The sequence below is a fragment of the Ctenocephalides felis genome, unplaced genomic scaffold, assembly GCF_003426905.1.
Source record: "Ctenocephalides felis isolate EL2017-DRISC unplaced genomic scaffold, ASM342690v1 CF-g0.4_SCAFFOLD_03573, whole genome shotgun sequence".
In the NCBI taxonomy this organism is placed as follows: Eukaryota; Metazoa; Arthropoda; class Insecta; order Siphonaptera; family Pulicidae; genus Ctenocephalides; species Ctenocephalides felis.
The window spans coordinates 14,127,146-14,146,907 of record NW_020539727.1 but is presented as its reverse complement, the minus strand read 5'-3'; the positions used below and the strand labels follow the sequence as shown (position 1 = coordinate 14,146,907).

Below are 19,762 nucleotides of genomic sequence, written 5' to 3'. Positions count from 1 at the left end.
AATTATTTTGTAGGAGTCTTTCATAATTAATAATAGAATGAAAATATGAATAAAAAAATAGAATTTAAATACAAAAGTGAGTTTATAAATTTGAAAATTAAGGTAAGGGTTGTAAAGATAAGGACACTAATTATTAAGGTACTGAATAAAAACAGCAGAAATAGAAATTTTAGCACAAATTGAAATTCAAGGTAAGGGTCCTAATAAAATTGAGTGCTCCTTATTAAGATAGGACTTATTATTGTTGGAGTATTTTAATAAACAAATATAAATATAAATAAGTAAAATAAATATAATAAATAAATAAAAATAAATATAATAAATAAATAAATACTTCAACAATAATAATATTTTTTTTGCTAAGTTTCTAATACATAATTTATTAGTACCAATTACCCAGTAGGAATTAAATTTGGATAAAACTGATATTGAAGCCTCATATCCAAAATGTAAAAAATGACTTCAAATGTCGAAATACGATATATATATATATATATATATATATATATATATGTATGTATACATATATATCTCTTATCTATCCACCTACCAGATAGACAAGCACCCCTTCTACAAAATCTACTCCTCCCAAAATTTTGCCCCAAATTTAGGTCTTATTAGAACAAGAGCCCAAAGCTTTCGCCCTCAAAAAGGTGACAGTCTGTTGTGACAAAGGTTCAGAAGGGCTTTCCGAATCCGAAGTGAAATTTGTATGATGATTTCCATTTCCCAAATCTAAACACCTCTGAGCCGATTTTGATAAAAATTCCGCCTCTTCGTCCTCCAGACTGGAGCAACTGTGGGTTGTGTCGGCGCTTGTGGAAATCGCAGAATTTCCTGAAAAAAAAGAAATATGATTATTTGATATAGATAATGAGTTGAAAGGAAATATAATGTATAATTTATTGCAATAATAATAAGACATTGATTGGGGCACGGTTGCGCAACTCGTACCTCCTAACAAAACAAAACTAAAACTTGCTGCAATTAAATTTAAAAAAAATCTTTGGCATTTACTGAGCCTTTATTGACTTAGCTTGGGAATAACAATCACTAAAGTTTTGAAGTACTTCTTTAGGCGCGACTAGGGTGTAAATCCGTACAAATGCAACGGAAGTGCGTTACGGCAGATAAGAGTGGAGAAGATAAGAGTCGAGTACCAATGATGCGTCATTCGCTCTCGATGATATCATTTCTATACGGGTCGATTGTGATTAGTCGTCTGTATGTGAATAGAGATCTGTCGTTGGATGTGCACCGGCATCAACGTTGTATGCGTAAGGATACAAGAAGGAAATTAGAATGTCATTAGTTTTGATCGTAGTACAAATCTTGATTTAATGAAAAATGCATGAATCAGAAGAATATTTTACCCTGTTCCTTGAAAATAATAAAACAAATTAAACATTTGTGCCGTGTACTAAACGTAAGTTTATTGATTAGAAATTATTTTTATATTATTCGTAGTTTCTATAAATATTTGAAGTTATTAAAATGGAAAATATTTTTAGGCAAGACAGATATTACAGCTGTTCAAAGAATGAGATTATTTTGCCAGCGAAAAAGTAAAAAAAATACAAGCAGTCAATGAATGTATGCTGATTTTAATTACATGAAGTCAAACAAAAATATTACATGATGAGTGAAGTTGCGAAAACAATATTTTTTGTTTAACATAACCCACTGTGTTTTTTCAATATTTTGATCGGTTTTGTTAATAATTTATCCAAACATTAGCATATTACCATATATCATTAGATAGCTAATTAAATTATCTATAAATCTGTGTACAACAATTTATAACTATTGAAACAAAATATATTTAGAACAAAAATTAAACATTAATGTCTTCTACTACATTTGTTATATTTTTTTAAATTTTTTTGAATAATTTGTTCAAACACCTATACATTATTATACATCAATGCTAATAAACTTATTTACAAATCTGTATATAACAATTTATAACTCTTAATACAAAATTTTATTTAAAAAAATGTTTAAGTTTGATTATATAGTAAACTAAGATGTGTGCTGATTACATTTTCTTATATTTTGATTAATTTCATTAATATTTTCTTCAAATATGTATACATATATTATTATACATCATTAGAAAGCTAATAAAATTATCTAACTTGTTGGTATTGGTATTTTTCCTCGAGGCAAGTTACATAAACTTCCCGATATGTTTAAATAATCGACTTAATCAATAAAAAATAAATTAATTTATGAGTGATTAAAAGTATCCCGAGTGGATTTATTACACATAATTGAAAAACAAACAAACACGTTAACTCGGAGTATTTTCTAAAAGCAAATTTTCAATACTCAATAATTTTTATAATTGAACCAGTTTCCGTAGGACTTTAATAGTTTAGTATGTTCATTAAGACCAAGTACTTTATCGTTATACCAAGTAAATCGTCTAATTTTAATTTTAACAAAAGTCAAAAAAACTATTCATTTTCTCAAACTTTGATGAATTTTTAAAATTAAACTATTTATCGTAAGTCCGTAATATTTCAGTAAGTTCTAAAAGACCATGATGTATATGGACAAAAAAAGTTTCATAAAATCAAAGGCTTATTTTTGGAATTATATCTTTGTTCTAATTTTATTTTAATTGTATCAAATTCTAATTGTAGAAGGTATAACTAATTCTTCTAATTCTTATTAATTATTATTCAGAATAATTCGGATTAAATTAAATTAAATTTATATGTGAATTTAGTCAAAAAAAAAAATTGTCATAACAAGGTAACAACGAAATAATAAATGGGAATTCAATCGAAAAACAAAAACATTTGAACTAATAGTGAGTCAAATACACTAGCCAAAATCGTATAATTTTTTAGGTTTTTATTTTTTTACTCGATTTTAAATAATAAAATTATCAAATATTCTACTACTTTACTATACCGATTAAATTCGCCAACTTTTGATAAAATTTGCTAACACACTTTGGTATATTTTTTTTAAAGGATAAGGTCTCTCAAAGTCGACTGATTTTGAAAATTTTAAATTCACAGTCTTAATTTTATGGACACTTGGGGCAATTGTGATATTTTTTACAGCAGTTTTAGAAATGTTATTCACGGTTAATCCACCAAAAATTAAATGAAGTGAATTAATAAAAATTAATCACAGAAACCGAAAAATGGTCATAATTTGACCAAAGCTCTGGGTTGCACATAGAAGCTATTTGTTTTTAAACAACGTTAAATTTTTTTTTTTTTGAAAATCACCCCGTCTCGGCTTGATTTCTGGGACACCCTGTACATATATATTAGGTTGTTAAATATCTCCCTTCCGCTTTTTTGCTCTTGGTTTATAATACAAAAAGGCGTAAGGGAGATATTTGACAACCTTATATATATATATATATATATATATATATTATTTACCTTGATAGTCCATCTGCGGTGAGGCATCAGGTCCATCCGACGAAGTATAAGAATACGATCCTTCCGACTCCTCAGAATTATCAGACAAAGTCCCAGCAGAGTTCTCCGATTCGGCATGATTAGAATTATCATCACTATCAGAATTGTTATCATCAGAATCCGTGGTCAATTTCTTCATGATCAGAGGATAGAATTCCATGGCCGTGGCGTTTTTCGGTTCGTATTGCAGAATGACTTTGCAGTGTTTGAGAGCCATCGGATAGTCTTTGAGCATCAAGGCCGAGAGGAACTCTGCCAGAATTTCTGTTGGGGCAGACATCGATTCGTCGGCGTCTGTGTACTCGCTCAAGTCTTCTGCACTGTCGCCACTTCCCTAAAAAATAATGATAATAATAATAATTAAACCTTAGTGGTGCATGATATCGTGCCTTAAGGCAATTGCTGGAACTTCCCGTACCGTAATCAAAATTTTGGATCGGAAGCCAAAAAAATTCGCTCAAAATGTGTGTAAGCGCACGGCGCAATGTTTATTAAAAAGGTAAATTAAACAATCACTACACACAGACACTTTACTACCTCGAAGGACCATATATAATTTATTATTAGAATGGCTATATCAGACCTTTAAAAATAAGTTGGTTCAGTTATTAATAGTATTTATTTGTTTGATGTTCACGGTTCGAATTATGCGTACAGAATGAGTAATTTCTTATAACTAGCTAGGGTAGGAAATTATTTTAGTATGTCAGATAGAGAAAGATGGCTTAATAAAATTTGTGAGGCTCGAACAATGTGTACACATTATGAAAATCTCTATAAAATATCTGATAATTTGATGTGCATATGTTCAATAAACATTTTTGACCGCCAAATGACATTTTTAACTTCCCGTAGGGTAAGTTATAGTAATCGCAAAAAAATCGAAAATGAAAATTTTTATATATCTTTACGTTTCAAAGGTTTCTGAACATTTTGGCATACCTTAGAAAAAATGGATGTATGTGTGTGTGTGTGTGTGTGTGTGTGTGTGTGTGTATGTGTGTGTGTATGTGTGTGTGTATGTGTGTGTGTATGTATGTACGTGTGTGTATGTATGTGCGGATACAAATTTTCGTCGACGATTTCAGGAACACGGATCAACCGATTTGAATAATTCAAAAAACATTCGATTCGTATTGATAAGGAGACGTGCTGATTAGTTTTTGGCGAAGGCAGGTCTAGCCGTTCCGAAGATACGGGGCAAAAAGTGCCGAAAACGGTAACTCAGTTTTTAAGAGAACGGATCGCCCGATTTGAATAATTCAAAAAACATTTCACTTGTATTGACAAGATGAAAAATCGATGAAATTTTCATGAAGGTAGGTCTAGCGGTTTCGGAGATATGGAGGAAAAAGTTAAAAAAGGAGCCATTTGGCGGTCAAAAATGATCATTAGACATATGCACATCAAATTATCAGATATTTTATAGAGATTTTAACAATAAGTATACATTTTGTCAACATTCCTATGGGTTCCGTACCAATGCTTATGCGTTAGACAGCGACGCGGCGCTTACGCGCTTTATATTTTGTGCCTATGCAGTTAAAGCAGTACGATTGCTTTGAAAAAAAGTTCAGATCTTCCACAATATGTCAAAATAAATAATTTTTTTTTTTCAAAAAAAAAAAATTAAAAAAATTTTTTTTTTTAAAAAAATTTTTTTTTTCAAAAAAAAGTTATTTTTTGTCCAATTTATAGTTTCCCAAAAATCTTATTTTTTCAAAGTAATTTTTTTTTCAAAAATGTTAATCGTTTTTAAAAAAATTATAATTTTTGGTACGGGAAGTTCCAGCAATTTGCCTTAAGGCACGATGCCTTAATTGCCTTAAGACAGAATTCCACTTACAGCTAGTTTAACTTATTTTTATTGAGAGTCCATAACCGCTGGACTGCTTTCCCAAAAATTTAATCAGTTCTTCATCTTGTCAATACAAGTAAAATGTTTCTTGAATTATTAAAATCGGACGCTGCGATCTCTTAAAAACTGAGTTACCGTTTTTGGCACTTTTTGTTCGTATCTTCGGAACGGCTAGACATGCCTTCGACAAAAACTAATCAGCATGTCTTCATAACAATACGAATCGAATGCATTTTGAATTATTCAAATCGGTTGATCCGTATTCCCGAAATCGTCGACAAAAATTTGTATCCGCACACACACACACATACATAAATTTTTTCTAAAGTATGCCAAAATGTTCAGAAACCTTTGAAACGTATAAGATATATAAAATTTTCATTTTCGATTTCTTGTGATTACTATAACTTAAGTAATCTAGTATAAGTTAAGAATAATGGATAGTAGGTAGTGTCATAAGGAATCGATTTTAAAAAATCAAAAACTGTTCGAAAGATATTAGTTGGGAATGATACTGATTAGTTTTAGGTGAAAATCTACTGAGCCGTTTTTTTTGTAATTAACTGTTGATAAAAAAATTTAAGCTGATTTTTTGGCGTATATATCATGGTTTTATAGAACATACTAAAATATTACGGCCCTACGACAAATCGTTTAATTTTAAAAATCGTCCCGGAATCGTAAGGTTCGTCCCGGATTTCTACCTCTTATGTCCCGGGTTTTCTTAAGAGTGATATTTGTCCAGGATTTTATACTTTTGTTCCGAGTTTTTTGAAAAGTAAAGGATCAAACTGAATTTTTGCAATTACTAATTAATAAAATTAAAACTGCCCACGAATAATTCAAAAAACGTTTGATTCGTATTGATAAGGAGTCGTGCTGATTAGTTTTTGGCGAAGGCAGGTCTAGCCGTTCCGAAGATACGGAGCAAAAAGTTCCAAAAACTGTAAAATAGTTTTTAAGAGAACGGAATGTCCGATTTTAATCAAAGAACATTTTACTTGTATTGACAAGATGAAAATCTGATTAAATATTTGGGAAGGCAGGTCCAACGGTTATGGACTCTCAATAAAAATAAGTTAAAAAAATGCCATTTGGCGGTCAAAAATGTTCATTGGACATATGTACATCAAATTATCAGATATTTTATAGAGATTTGATTAATGTGTACACATTTTGTGTATTTTTTTTTTTGGTTCCGTGCCAAGATTTTTAATTACGGTACGAAAAATTCCAGCAATTTTCCAGTTTGTTAATATTTTACAAGACACAAACAGTTGATTTTAACTTAAAGTATTTATGAATTTATGTTATTAAAAAGAATAAATACTAAAAGCTCTATTAATCCGTTAGTTTCTCAAAGAACTATATGTATTTTACTACCTTGTAGAGAAATTATTATAAATATTATTCTACCAGGATTTTTTAACAATTTTAGCCGTCTTTCTGATAATATGAAGCTTTCTGGCAAAATAAGAAACGAAATATTTTAACTAATCTAATGTGATTTAACTCTGTTTATAAGAAAATAAAATAAACAATTTGTAGTATAATGATTTCACTTAACAAATATGATATACAAAATTGCAAATGTATATTAAAATTAATGCAAAAATATATTTTTTACTACTCCTATTTCATAATTGTCTTTGAATTAGATTAAAAAATATAGATATAATATTTAAAAAATATGTAAAATACTCTATGATAGACTGCTATAAATGTAAAATAATTCTTTTTATATACTTTCAAATTTAAAGACAAAATTTAATAATAATTTAAGACTTACATTTAAAAAACACGTTTTCTTCATATATTTAATAAATCAAAGCTGGCCATTTGTGTTTTTCTAGTATTATTTATTCAGAAATTTTATTTATTTTATTTATTAATATTATTATTATTATTTGCTTTTATTTTATATTAAATCATTATACTACGGATATCATTTTAATGTGAATACTATCCTTTGTACTCTTTTTTTATTTAAATTTATGTTATTGTTCATTATTATTGCTAGATTTTAAATTATTTAATAGTTGTAATAAATATTGTAATTAAAAAAATTATAATTCATACAAAATTAGTTTATTTTAACTTTCAATATTGATTGTTAACTTGATATATTGTGAGTATTATATGATAGACATTCTATTTTTTCTATAAAATCATTCAATTTTAGCACATATATGCTTTTTCAAATCGAAATCAGCAGTAAATATTTATATTGCATTTATGATAATAATCACAATCTAATTATATAATAAATTAATAATAATTGTATAAATAATTCTGCAATGTATCGGCATTACTTAGTTAATTTACATACTCAAAAAAAGGTTTTAAGTATTATAGTCGTTCTCAACTAATTAAAACCTAGAATGTTAGAAGAAAGGTATGAATATCCAATAAATTTTTGAACAATTTTTCCAAAAAATTTTTTTCAAACAATTTTTATCTTTAGACTTAACTCATATTAGCATGAAATTCAAGATTTTTTACAAAATAACTAAAAAATATATATAAATTTAAATTGTGTCAAACAAAATATATAAATATAAATTTTTTTCATTGACTTACCGTATTTCCTTGTCCAGGCACATTCAATTTATCCTTCAATCCAATAATATTACCGTTTTCTTCGTTCATTTCTCAAAAATCACAACAAAACCCTTCCAAATTCACTCCATCATCATTACCACAAAAATACCCACTATAACAATTTTGATATTTAACTTTTAAATAAAATTTATTCAATCAACACCGGTCGATTAGTCATTTTGAAAACAAAATCTGTACAAATTGTATTTTATCCTGTCATAATAATATTTTGAACAAGAGAAATAGTGTTTGATATCTGCGTGGTGGTTTTGTTAAATCGATAATGTGCGCCACGTTTTCATGTTTTCACGTTTTCTTGCCATTTGAGGTGAACGTAGTAGTAGAAACTGTCAGGGTAATAATTTTCAAGTTGGTAAATGTTGGAAAATTTTGAATTTAAAAATAAATGTTTAATGATTAAATATGATGTAATGGTCCAGAAGATCTTTACCGAAAACGAATCAGCTAAATTTCCTACTAATATCTCGGAAACAGTTCTTGTTTCTCAAATCGTTGCAAGGAAGGAAACATTAATCAAATAATTTGGCTTTTGAATATTTTCAAGAGTTCAGAGTTTAGATATTAAAATTTGTTAATATGTTATATAACGTCGTCTTTCAAGTATACTCCTACAAGAATCAAAATTTCGAAGAAAAATATTTTTAGAGGTTCTAGTGGAAGCAACCGCATATTGTGCTTAGATTTTTTGAATTTTTATGCAACCTCCAGAATCAAAATTGTCTGAAAATATTGTAAATTCTTTAAAATGTTATATGAAAATGTAGCAAATTGTCTTTACAGATTGTAAATGGCCTTAAAATGTTGCTAATTGTATTGAAATGTTGACATCTAAAAATGTTGTGAATTGTATAAAAATGTTGTGAATTATCTAAGAATGTTGTGAATTGTCTGAAAATGATGTGAATTGCCTGAAAATGTTGTAAATTGTCTGAAAATGTTGTGAATTATCTGAAAATGTTGTGAATTAACTAAGAATATTATGAATTATCTAAAAATGTTGTATTTGATCTGAGAATATTGTAAATTGACTGAAAGTGTTGAGAATTGTCTGAAAATGTTGTATTTGATCTGAGAATATTGTGATTTGTCTGAAAATGTTGTATTTGATCTGAGAATATTGTAAATTTACTGAAAATATTGTGAATTGTCGGAAATTGTTGTAAATGGCCTAAAAATGTTGTGAATTATCTAAGAATGTTGTGGGTTGTCTGAAAATGTTGTGAATTGTCCGAAAATGTTGTAAATTGTCTCAAAATGTTGTGAATTGTTGGAAAATGATTAATTTGTCTGAAAATGTTTCAATTGGTCTTTAAATGTTGTAAAATATCTCAAAATAATGCAAATCATCTGAAAATGTTGTAATTGATCTGAGAATATTCTGAATTGTCTGAAAATGTTGTAAATTGTCTAAAAAAGTTGTACAGTATCTCAAAAAAATGCAAATCATCTGAAAATTTTGTAATTGATATAAGAATATTATAAATTGTCTGAAATTGTTGCAATTCATCTGAGAATATTGAAAATGTCTGGCAATGTTGGAAAGTGATTTAATTTGTCTGAAAATATCTCAATTTGTTTCTCAAAATAATGCAAATCATCTGAAAATGTTGTAATTGATCTGATAATATTGTAAGTTGTCTGAAAATGTTGTGAATTGTCTGAAAATATTGCATTTGATTTGACAATATTGTAAAATGTTGAAGAATGATTTAATTAGTCTGAAAATGTAGTAAAGTATCTCTCAAATAATGCAAATCATCTGAAAATGTCGTAATTGATCTGGGAATATTGTAGATATACTAAAAATGTTGTAATTTGTTTTCAAATGTTGTAAATTGTCTGCAAATGTACATTTTCTTTAGAGGTTTTAGTTAGCTTTAACTGTTTGAAAATGTTGTAAATTGTATTTAAATATAGTAAATGACCTTAAACGTTGTAAACTATCTCAAAATATTGTAAATTATCTAAAAATGTCGTAAATTGTCGAAATGATTTTCAAGTTGGTAAATGGTAAAATTTGAAAATTTATTTGACAAAGAATTAATGTTCAATGTTTATTTGCAAAGAAAGGACCGGGCTGATCTTTACCAAAATCAGCACAATTCCCGACTGCCAAAATTCCCAAATTATCCCAAAATCGTTTTACGTAAGTAATTAATTTGTAAGATCAATTTAAAAATAAAAATAAAAATATGACATTGGATCTGTTTGCCCCTTGATCGTCCTATTTTGGTACTCCTTTCGACTAAAAAATACAGTTGACAAATTTTTGAACAATGGTAAAAAAAACACATTTAATTAGGAATTAACAGGAAATTTTACTGAACATAGTCAGATAGTTGTTTGTTTGATACGTGTTATGTACTTAAAGTCAAATTAGACCTTTGTGCCCCGCTCTACCCTATTTCACTTTATGGATGCCCTATTCGAGCAAAATATTAAATTACGATCAGATTGATAAAAAATATAGCCATTTGTAAGTGGCATTTTGCCGGCAAGTTGTATAAACTTGTGTAAAAAGTCGGAAATAAAATTTAAGATTTGCGATTAATTAATATCCAAATTTTTGTAAATAGACTCTTAGGGGAAAGCAAGTTAAGGATCAAAATTCATGAGCTAGGATATCAGCTCCTGATAAAATTTCATTGAGATAAAAATCTTAAAAAAATTTGGTTGTTTTGCACATCAAATTGAATTAATTTTCAATATAAATACAGTGCAGAATGAATAATTAAACAAATAAGTACATAAGCAAGTACAATTAATTGATTTTCATATTTTACATAAAATATTACTGTTTGTCCTTAATAAACACGGCGCCTAAAAAATCTTGCAAAAGTCGGAAAGTTTTAATTAAAACAAGAATAATTCTTGGCAATATATACAATACTTTTCAATTTAAACCAATATTTGAATTATTTGCTAAAATATTGACTGTGATCTCTTGCACCAGATGATCTGTCTGGTTGAGATTCAAATTATCAATCCATACAAATAAATGTTTCTTTATATAAATAAATATATATTTTAATGAAAAAAAAAATATTGTAATAATTTAATTAATAAGCATTTCTCCTTTGAAAGTAAAGATTTTTGAACATAAAATTTTCTAGCAATTTACGGCTTAAACATTTTTGCTGTTTCTTTTTAGAACAGCAATACAAGGATTATTTTTCCTATTTGTGAGATTTTTTTTTATAAAAACCCAGTTATTGTCCTTTTAATAACAGTGATTATATCAAGGAAAAGACAATTTTTGCTTGAAAATATTGTATCAAAAATATATGTGTAAAACCAAATAAACAAAGTGATACAGAAGATTCTTACTGAACACTTGTATTTGTTTTAAATACATATTTAAATAATTTTCTCATCTGGGACTCATGCAGAGGTGCAAAATCTGTACCTATCTATATTTAAGGTATAATTGAAAATTGGTCACGAAAACAAAACAGTAACCATTTGTTATTAAAAATGTAGTTTTTGAAAACAAATCCTAACTAGTGGGGTGGGTGGCATTGTGCCTTAAGGCAAATTGCTGGAAGTTCCCGTACCGTAACGAAATGTTCGAGGATTACTGAATGTTTTCAAATAGATTATTATAAATATTGTAGCATTGTCTAATATTTATAAATATTATATAAACTGAATTGCAGAGTTGAAATTATTTGTAAAGTATATTAGAACTATAGCCAGAATTAAAAATAAATATTTTTGATATACAAAAAAACTAAAAAAAAAAAAAAAAAAATTGGACAATTTTTTTTTCCAAAATCGATTATTTTGTTAAGACAAGCAGAAAGTTCTTTGAATCATTTAAATCGGACGCTTAGTTCTCTCAAAAAACTGCCATTTTTTACATATTTAGCTCCGTATCTTCAAAATGGCTGGGCCTGCCTTTGCCAAAATAATATACATTGTTTATAAGAAAAACAACCTGGCCTTAATTCAGCAAATTAAAGGTTCAAATTCTCTGTGTTTAACTTTGCGATTCCATCAAGACGCGTACAAAAACAAAAGTGGAAACAGATTTAATTCATAAACACTTTAAACCGTCATCATGAGTCCCTATAATACATATTTCATTAAAAAAAATATTGTAATAATTGTTTTCATTTGGGTGCACATAACAGTGATACTAGTCAGTTCAAATAGTAAAGAACCTTTTGATAATCTTAAAGAAAACCTGTACAAAAATTTAGGTCACCAAGATGCCGACAACGCAGTGTCTTATTTGACCAAATATTTCCAATTGACATCAGGACAATACAATATACCTTTGGTGGAAAGTTTTGAAGATGTTTACGACTTCATCATCATCGGAAGTGGACCAGGAGGTTCAGTCATGGCCAACAGATTATCCGAAGTACTAGATTGGAATATTTTAATTTTGGAAGCTGGAGAACAAGAATCACCCTTGACAGATATACCTTTGCTACCCAATATATTGCCTGAATCAAAATATGATTGGAACTACAAAACTGTATCACAAACTAGATGTTGTTCGGATCAGAAAGGATACTGCAAACAACCACGAGGTAAGGCTTTAGGAGGCACCAGCGTTATAAATTATATGGTGTATGTCAGAGGTAACAAATATGACTTCAACACTTGGCAACATTTAGGAAACACTGGTTGGGGTTATTATAATATACTTAAATATTTCAAGAAATCTGAGGACATGCAAATTAAACACCTGCAAAACTCACCATTTCACAGTACAAGTGGATATCTCACAGTAGACTTGAACAAATACCAAACACATTTAGATGATTTGCTGATACAAGCTGGTAGAGAATTAGGTTATTGGAATAATGATAACAATGGTGCTAATCAAACCGGTATTTTACACCAACAAAGTATGATTCGAGATGGTAGAAGATGCAGTGCGAGTAAAGCTTTTTTAAAACCAGTTGTTGACAGGACTAACCTGTCAATTGCCACAGGTGCATTTGTTACCAAAATTCTTATCGATCCTGATAATAAACGTGCTTATGGTGTAACTTTTACTAAAAATGGTAAAGAGCATACAACTAGAGTCAGAAAGGAGGTTATACTAAGTGCAGGTGCAATTAATTCAGCACAATTACTAATGTTGTCTGGTGTAGGACCAGCTAATCATTTACAAGATTTGGGAATTGAAGTGATACAAGACTTGCCTGTGGGTAAAGAACTAAAAAATCACTTTGGTTCACCTGATTTGCAATTCGACATTGATGGTAAGTTGCATGGAAACCAAAATGCTTGGATGAATAACAAAACAATTTTGTATTCCAGGTAACTTTGAAGTCGACATAGGTGTTCTAGGATCATCTAAACACGTCACAGATTATTTCGAAAAAGGAATAGGTCCACTCACGATACCCGATGGTATGATTGCTATAGCCTCTGTAAAAACCAGTCGATACAATATCGATTTGCCAGATGTTGAGATAAATTTTCGTGCAGCTAATTTGTACAAAGATATAGACAAAAACAAAACCCGGGATTCATTTTATGCATTTGTCTTATTATTACGTCCAAAAAGTGTCGGCAGATTACTACTTAATAGTAGAGATCCAACGGATTCGCCAAAAATAGATGTGAATTGTTTTGCAGAAAATGAAGATGTGGAAACTTTGGTGAAGGGAATCAAAGTGGTAAATATAAATAAATTGCTTAAATTGGTATAATTATTTCTTATGCAATTTGCTTTAAGGCAAATGCCACTTACACCTGATTTTGTTTTTAATTTCTAGGCGGTAGAGATGTCTCGTACAAAAGTTCTTTCTAAGTACAATGTCACCTTAAAACTTGAACCGGATGAAGAATGCGACAAATTTGGAAAAGAAACCGACGCCTACTGGAGGTGCTTTTTGAAAAATTCTACATCTGGAAATCACCAGGTAACAAATAAAAAAATCCTCAACCTTCAACCCTCCTATACCGTGATTGGTACATATTGTGTTCTTATAAAAAGTAGCTGTGTCAATTCTCAATGCTTAAATCTTTTCAGATACGTACCTGCAAAATGGGCCCAGCTGATGATCCAACCAGTGTCGTAGATCCATCGACACTAAAACCATATGGAATCCAAGGATTGAGAGTTGTGGACGCCTCTGTAATTCCAGAACCCCCGACTGGTCACACAACTGCTGTGGTTTATATGGTCGCTGAAAAGGCTGCTGATTTTGTTAAAGCTGAATGGACTTGAATTATGTAATCAATACGTAATAGACTATCTAGATATTGCCAACGGGCAATCTGTCAAAAATAGATAAATAAATAAGTAAAAAATAAGTAACAAAATATATAAGTAAATGAATACTGACCTTATGTTACACGTATGATGGCTGTCAAATTCATTATTGGATTTATTTTTTGGATTTTGTTGCTTATTTGACTAATATACTTGGTATGATAGCAATTTTAGGATATTATTATATAGAAGTATTGCTCAATCTTGTAAATAATTCAGGTTCTGAAATGATAAGAATTTTCTTTTAAGGAACTGCAAAAGTATTAATTTGTATAAGTCAAAGATGTGTTCTTTTAACATAACTTTTTTTTAAATTTTATTTTCAATTACAACCGTTAAATAACATCTAACCTACTACACGATGCCAGGAAACCCGTTGATAAAATGCACTAAGTTTGCTTAAACCGAATGTCACTTTTAGAGTGGCCGAATGCGAAATATTTCTTGCACGCCTAACATAAATATGTCTAAAGTGTCTCACTACATAAGAAAGTGCTCTTTTTTTTACCGATAATAAAAATAACTAAAATTTTTGAAAACGTGTTGAAACGATCATAGAGTTATATAAAAAAATTATAGTTTTGCCATAAGTTTGTGTGGTACTTAGTTTGCTCTGAAAAAACTGTTGTATCTTGTATGTTTTACGTATCGTTTGAAATTAAAATAAACAAAATTGGTCTCAAAACTTGAATTTTTTTTTCAGAATTAGACCCTTGATATTGTCATCTCATATAAAATTGTTTTCTGAAGTAAAATTAAGGAAAAAACAATAATTGACTGCATGCGGGATGAAAATTGACTATTATGAATTATAGGTGTTTGTAGTAAAAGGGTAAAAATTTAAGGTTGCATGTGTTTTTTGATAACAAATTATTAAAACTAGTGGGGTGGGTGGCATCGTGCCTTAAGGCAAATTGCTAGAACTTTCCGTACCGTAACGGAATAAAAAACGGAATATTATAAATATTGTAACATTGTCTAATATTTATAAGAATTATATAAACTGAATTGCTAAGTTGAAATTATTTGTTTAAAGTATATTAGAACTATAGTCAAAATTATAAATAAAATCTGAATTATTTTCGATATACAAAAAATTAAAAAAAAAAAAAAAAAATTGTAACAAAATTTTTTTTTCAAAATCAATTATTTTGTTAAGACAAGCAGAAAGTTTTTCAAATCATTTAAATCGGACGCTTAATTCTCTCAAAAACTACCATTTTTTGCACATTTCGCTCTGTATCTTCGAAATGGCTAAGCCTGCCTCTGCCAAAAACTAATAAACACTTCTCCCAATCATTACTTATTGAATGTTTTTTTGATCATTCAAATCGGATACTCCGTTCTCTCAAAAAGTCGATTTCTATTTTCTGCACTCTTTGCTCCGTATCTCCGAAACGGCTGGACCTGCCTTTGCCAAAAACTAATCAGCTCTTTTCCCTATTTATAGGAATCGAATGTTTTATGAACCATTCAAATCGGTTGATCCGTGCGCCCGAAAACGTGGCCAAAAATTGTATCCATACATACATACACACAAACACACACAGTGACCTGCGCTCTATGGAAAGAGAAAGGACGAATGGGACTTCGCCCTTTTTAAAGATGAGTATAAAATCAAGTGAAGAATTGTAACATTCTAGATCCTCCCCCCACAAAGTAATGCCTAACGGCGGTTTCCGTGGAAACCAGAGGCAAGGGCAAAGCGGAGGTTTTAATCGGTATTATACCAGGGCGGTATTGAGTCCGACATACCCAGACAGAACACCAGTCTGGGATGCATAAAGGCATTTCCTTCGACATACAAAAAAAAACATCAAATTTTTCTGAGGTATGCCAAAATGTTCAGAAACATTTAAAACATCGAGAAATGTAAAAATTTTCAATTTCGATTTTTGGACGATTACAATAACCTACACTACGGGAAGTTAATGAAATAAAAAAATAATCCATAAACTGAAAACAATCTTAAGAATGACCAATTCTTACCACCAAGAGGTATACGAGGTCTGTTCAAAAAGTACCCGGAATTTTCGTTTTTTCAAAAAAATATTTATTTATTCGTCTACATTAATGTGGTCCCCTTCAAAGTAGTCCCCCCCCCCAGATATAATACACTTATGCCAGCGTTTTTTCCAATTTTCGAAGCACCCTTGATATTCACTTTTTGATATGTCCTTGAGCACTCTCGGCGATTTTCTTCAATCGAGGAAAACCGCCGTCCTTTCATGGGTCTCTTCAACTTTGGGAATAGGAAAAAGTCACACGGAGCCATATCTGGTGAATTTTTGCACTTTGCAACACTTTATTTCATTTTTTACGCAAAATTTAATACAAATTCTTTGACTTTTCAATTCTTCCATTGTAAAAATCGCCGAGCTCAGAAAAACACGTCGAACCTTAGCGACTACCACAGACAAAGTAAACAGTGAATATAGCTGAAAATTTCATCATACTTTAGGGGCATGTATACCAACACAATAAAAAAAAATTTTGACAATCAGACACTCCAGACCCGCGAAATTTAATTATTAGTAATTCCGGGTACTTTTTGAACACACCTCGTAAAAAATAGATGTTGCCCAATTCTCAGTCACACTGCCTCATAAAAATCGGTTTGTTGTTTCAGCAGAGTATTGTCAGAGTATTCACACACACACACAAACACCCACACAGACACACAGACACACACACACACACACACACACACACACACACACACACACACACACACATATATATATATATATATATATACATATATATACAAGTGCATGTGTGCTAATATAAATACCATTTATCAAATACATTATAAAAATATTTGAATTATTTGCAATAATATTTACAGTGACTCCTCACACCAGACAAAGTGTTTGATTACAATTGTATTTGCAATTCCATCAAGATGCAGACAAAAACAAAAGTGGAAACAGATTCAGTTCATAAACACTTCAAACCGTCATGATGGTTTCTTATAGTATAAGATTTATTAACAAAAATATTATAATAATTATTTTTATTTGGCTAAGGTTATTAGTTAGTGCAAATAGTAGTAGTCAAGAAAAAGAACCTTTTGAGAATGTTAAAGAAAAGCTTTACAAAAATTTAGATCTGCAAGATGCCGACAACGCAGTGTCTATGTTAACCAAATATTTCCAATTGACATCAGGACAATACAATATTCCTTAGGTAAAAAATTTTGAAGATGTTTATGATTTCATCATCATTGGGAGCGGACCAGGAGGTTCAGTTATGGCCAACAGATTGTCTGAAGTACCCGAGTGGAATATTTTAATCTTGGAAGCTGGTGAACAAGAATCTCCTTTGACCGATATACCTCTATTAGCTAGTACATTGCATGAATCAAAATATGATTGGAATTACAAAAGTTTGCCACAAACCAGATGCTGTTTGGATCAACAAGGATACTGCAAACAACCAAGAGGTAAAGCTTTAGGAGGTTCCACCACCATCAATGGTATGGCATATGTTAGAGGTAACAAATATGACTACAACACTTGGCAAAATTTAGGAAATACTGGTTGGGGTTATTATAACATACTTAAATATTTCAAGAAATCAGAAGATATGCAAATAAAACACCTGCAAAACTCACCATTTCACAGTACAGGTGGTTATCTAACAATAGAGTTAAACAAATACAAAACAAACTTAGATGATTTGCTTATACAAGCTGGTGCAGAATTAGGTTATTGGAATAATGACAACAATGGTGCTAATCAGACTGGTATTTTACGCCAACAAAGTATGATTCGAGATGGTAAAAGATGCAGTGCCAGTAAAGCTTTTTTAAAACCAGTTGCTGATAGGACTAACTTGTCAATTGCCACAGGTGCATTTGTCACCAAAATTCTTATTGACCCTGAAAGTAAACGTGCTTATGGTGTAACTTTTACTAAACATGGTAAAGAGTATACAATCAGAGTCAGAAAAGAGGTCATACTAAGTGCAGGAGCAATTAATTCACCACAATTGCTGATGTTGTCTGGTGTAGGACCAGCTGATCATCTACAAGATTTGGGAATTGAAGTGATAAAAGATTTGTCTGTCGGTAAAACAGACAGAGGTTTAGGTTGCTTCACCTAATTTAGTGTTTGACATTGATGGTAAGTTGGAAGCTACTTTATGAATTCTAAAACCGTATATATAGCAAATAACAATCGTTTGTATTCTAGGTCAATTTGAATTGGATATTGGAGTTCTTGGATCGTATAAACACGTCACTGATTATTTTGATAAAGGAATCGGCCCACTAACTTTGCCGGAAGGGATGGTTACCATAGTCTCTATAAAAACGAGTCCATATAATATCAATCTGCCAGATGTTGAAATAATTTTTGCCGCTGCCAATTTGTACACAGACATAGACAAAACCAAAAAGCGAGATTCATTTTACGCATTTGTCTTATCATTTCGTCCAAAAAGTGTCGGGAGTTTACTACTGAACAGTAGAGATCCAAAGGATCCACCGAAAATAGATTTGAATTGTTTTGCAGAAAACGAGGATGTGGAAACTATGGTGAAAGGACTCAAAGTGGTAAATTTTTGTTAACAAAATTTCAGTCCATTAATTAATCCCATTTAAAAAAATGCGGCTTACACCTAGGTTTTTATTTCAAGGCGGTGGCGATTTCTCGCACAAAAGTTCTTTCCAAGTATAATGTCACCTTAAAACTTGAACCGGATGAAGAATGCGACAAATTTGGAAGAGAAACAGACAAATACTGGGTGTGCTTTTTAAAAAATTCTAGATCTGGATCTCACCAGGTAATGTGATGTATGTATACGAAGATGAATTTTCAATAAAGATGTTAAAAATCTTTTCAGATAAGTACCTGCAAAATGGGTCCAGCTGATGATCCATCCAGTGTCGTAGATCCATCCTCCCTAAAACCATATGGAATCCAAGGATTGCGAGTCGTGGACGCCTCTGTAATTCCAGAACCCCCAACTGGTCATACAACTGCTGTGGTTTATATGGTCGCTGAAAAAGCAGCTGATTTCGTTAAGGCTGAATGGGCTTGAATTGTATAATTAATGCAACATACCTCATCTTAATGATGCCAAGAGATCGAGAATAGGTTCTAGAATTAAGGAAACATTACTCTGTAAATTAAATTTAAAATTTATAATACAAAAAATAAATACAATTTTATTACCTGCATACAAAATGTATATGCAATTACAGTTAAGTAATTAGGTTTTTAAGTCAAAATACAGCAATTAGGTTTACTGATGAATCACTTTTTATTGATGATGTCCATTTTTTACACTTGTTGAAATATTTCTGCTACTTGCGTTAAGGCAAAATACCACGTACAACTATTTTAGAGTAAAAATTAGAGTATGTTATAAATAAAGACAACCACTGAATATATTATTGTGTTTTTGCCATGATTTTAGTTTAAATAATATGACAATTTTTATGAAAGAAGTCATGGTTCTAAAATCGTATTGAAATATTATGGCCCTAAGACAAGTGGTTTATTTTGAAAATGTATACAAGTTTGAAAAATATGATGTGTCAAAAGTCGATACTTGAGTCGTCTGTTGGCACTATGAAAATACGCCTGGTTG

The 19,762-nt window shown here is 30.2% G+C and overlaps 3 protein-coding genes across 3 annotated transcripts; 2 read left to right on the top strand and 1 right to left on the bottom strand.

Annotated features, from left to right (window-relative positions):
• Positions 1 to 607: 607 nt before the first annotated feature.
• Positions 608 to 8,047, bottom strand: LOC113389572 (glutamate-rich protein 2). The gene is made up of 3 exons (XM_026626592.1): positions 7,885 to 8,047; positions 3,408 to 3,780; positions 608 to 837 (listed from the first exon to the last, which is right to left on the bottom strand). Exons 1-3 carry the CDS (start codon positions 7,951 to 7,953, stop codon positions 608 to 610), a joined length of 672 nt encoding a protein of 223 aa, XP_026482377.1. The 5' UTR covers positions 7,954 to 8,047.
• A 3,939-nt stretch (positions 8,048 to 11,986) lies between these two features.
• On the top strand, positions 11,987 to 14,119 carry LOC113389571 (glucose dehydrogenase [FAD, quinone]-like). Its single transcript, XM_026626591.1, has 4 exons — positions 11,987 to 13,145; positions 13,204 to 13,565; positions 13,665 to 13,811; positions 13,922 to 14,119. The coding sequence occupies exons 1-4, from the start codon at positions 11,987 to 11,989 to the stop codon at positions 14,117 to 14,119; spliced, it is 1,866 nt and encodes a 621-aa protein (XP_026482376.1).
• Positions 14,120 to 16,138: 2,019 nt separating this feature from the next.
• On the top strand, positions 16,139 to 19,210 carry LOC113389570 (glucose dehydrogenase [FAD, quinone]-like). The gene is made up of 5 exons (XM_026626590.1): positions 16,139 to 16,162; positions 17,354 to 18,236; positions 18,361 to 18,722; positions 18,806 to 18,952; positions 19,013 to 19,210. Exons 1-5 carry the CDS (start codon positions 16,139 to 16,141, stop codon positions 19,208 to 19,210), a joined length of 1,614 nt encoding a protein of 537 aa, XP_026482375.1.
• Positions 19,211 to 19,762: the final 552 nt, after the last annotated feature.

Excerpts from the sequence above, each read along its gene's own strand:
- LOC113389572 (XM_026626592.1), bottom strand. The coding sequence starts at position 7,953 with ATGAACGAAGAAAACGGTAATATTATTGGATTGAAGGATAAATTGAAT. Across the intron at positions 3,781-7,884 it reads TGCCTGGACAAGGAAATACG|GGAAGTGGCGACAGTGCAGA; the intron begins GTAAGTCAATGA and ends ATTATTTTTTAG. Across the intron at positions 838-3,407 it reads ACCGCAGATGGACTATCAAG|GAAATTCTGCGATTTCCACA; the intron begins GTAAATAATATA and ends CTTTTTTTTCAG.
- LOC113389571 (XM_026626591.1), top strand. The coding sequence starts at position 11,987 with ATGAGTCCCTATAATACATATTTCATTAAAAAAAATATTGTAATAATT. Across the intron at positions 13,146-13,203 it reads TTTGCAATTCGACATTGATG|GTAACTTTGAAGTCGACATA; the intron begins GTAAGTTGCATG and ends TTTGTATTCCAG. Across the intron at positions 13,812-13,921 it reads CTACATCTGGAAATCACCAG|ATACGTACCTGCAAAATGGG; the intron begins GTAACAAATAAA and ends AAATCTTTTCAG.
- LOC113389570 (XM_026626590.1), top strand. The coding sequence starts at position 16,139 with ATGACCAATTCTTACCACCAAGAG. Across the intron at positions 18,237-18,360 it reads GATAAAAGATTTGTCTGTCG|GTCAATTTGAATTGGATATT; the intron begins GTAAAACAGACA and ends TTTGTATTCTAG. Across the intron at positions 18,953-19,012 it reads CTAGATCTGGATCTCACCAG|ATAAGTACCTGCAAAATGGG; the intron begins GTAATGTGATGT and ends AAATCTTTTCAG.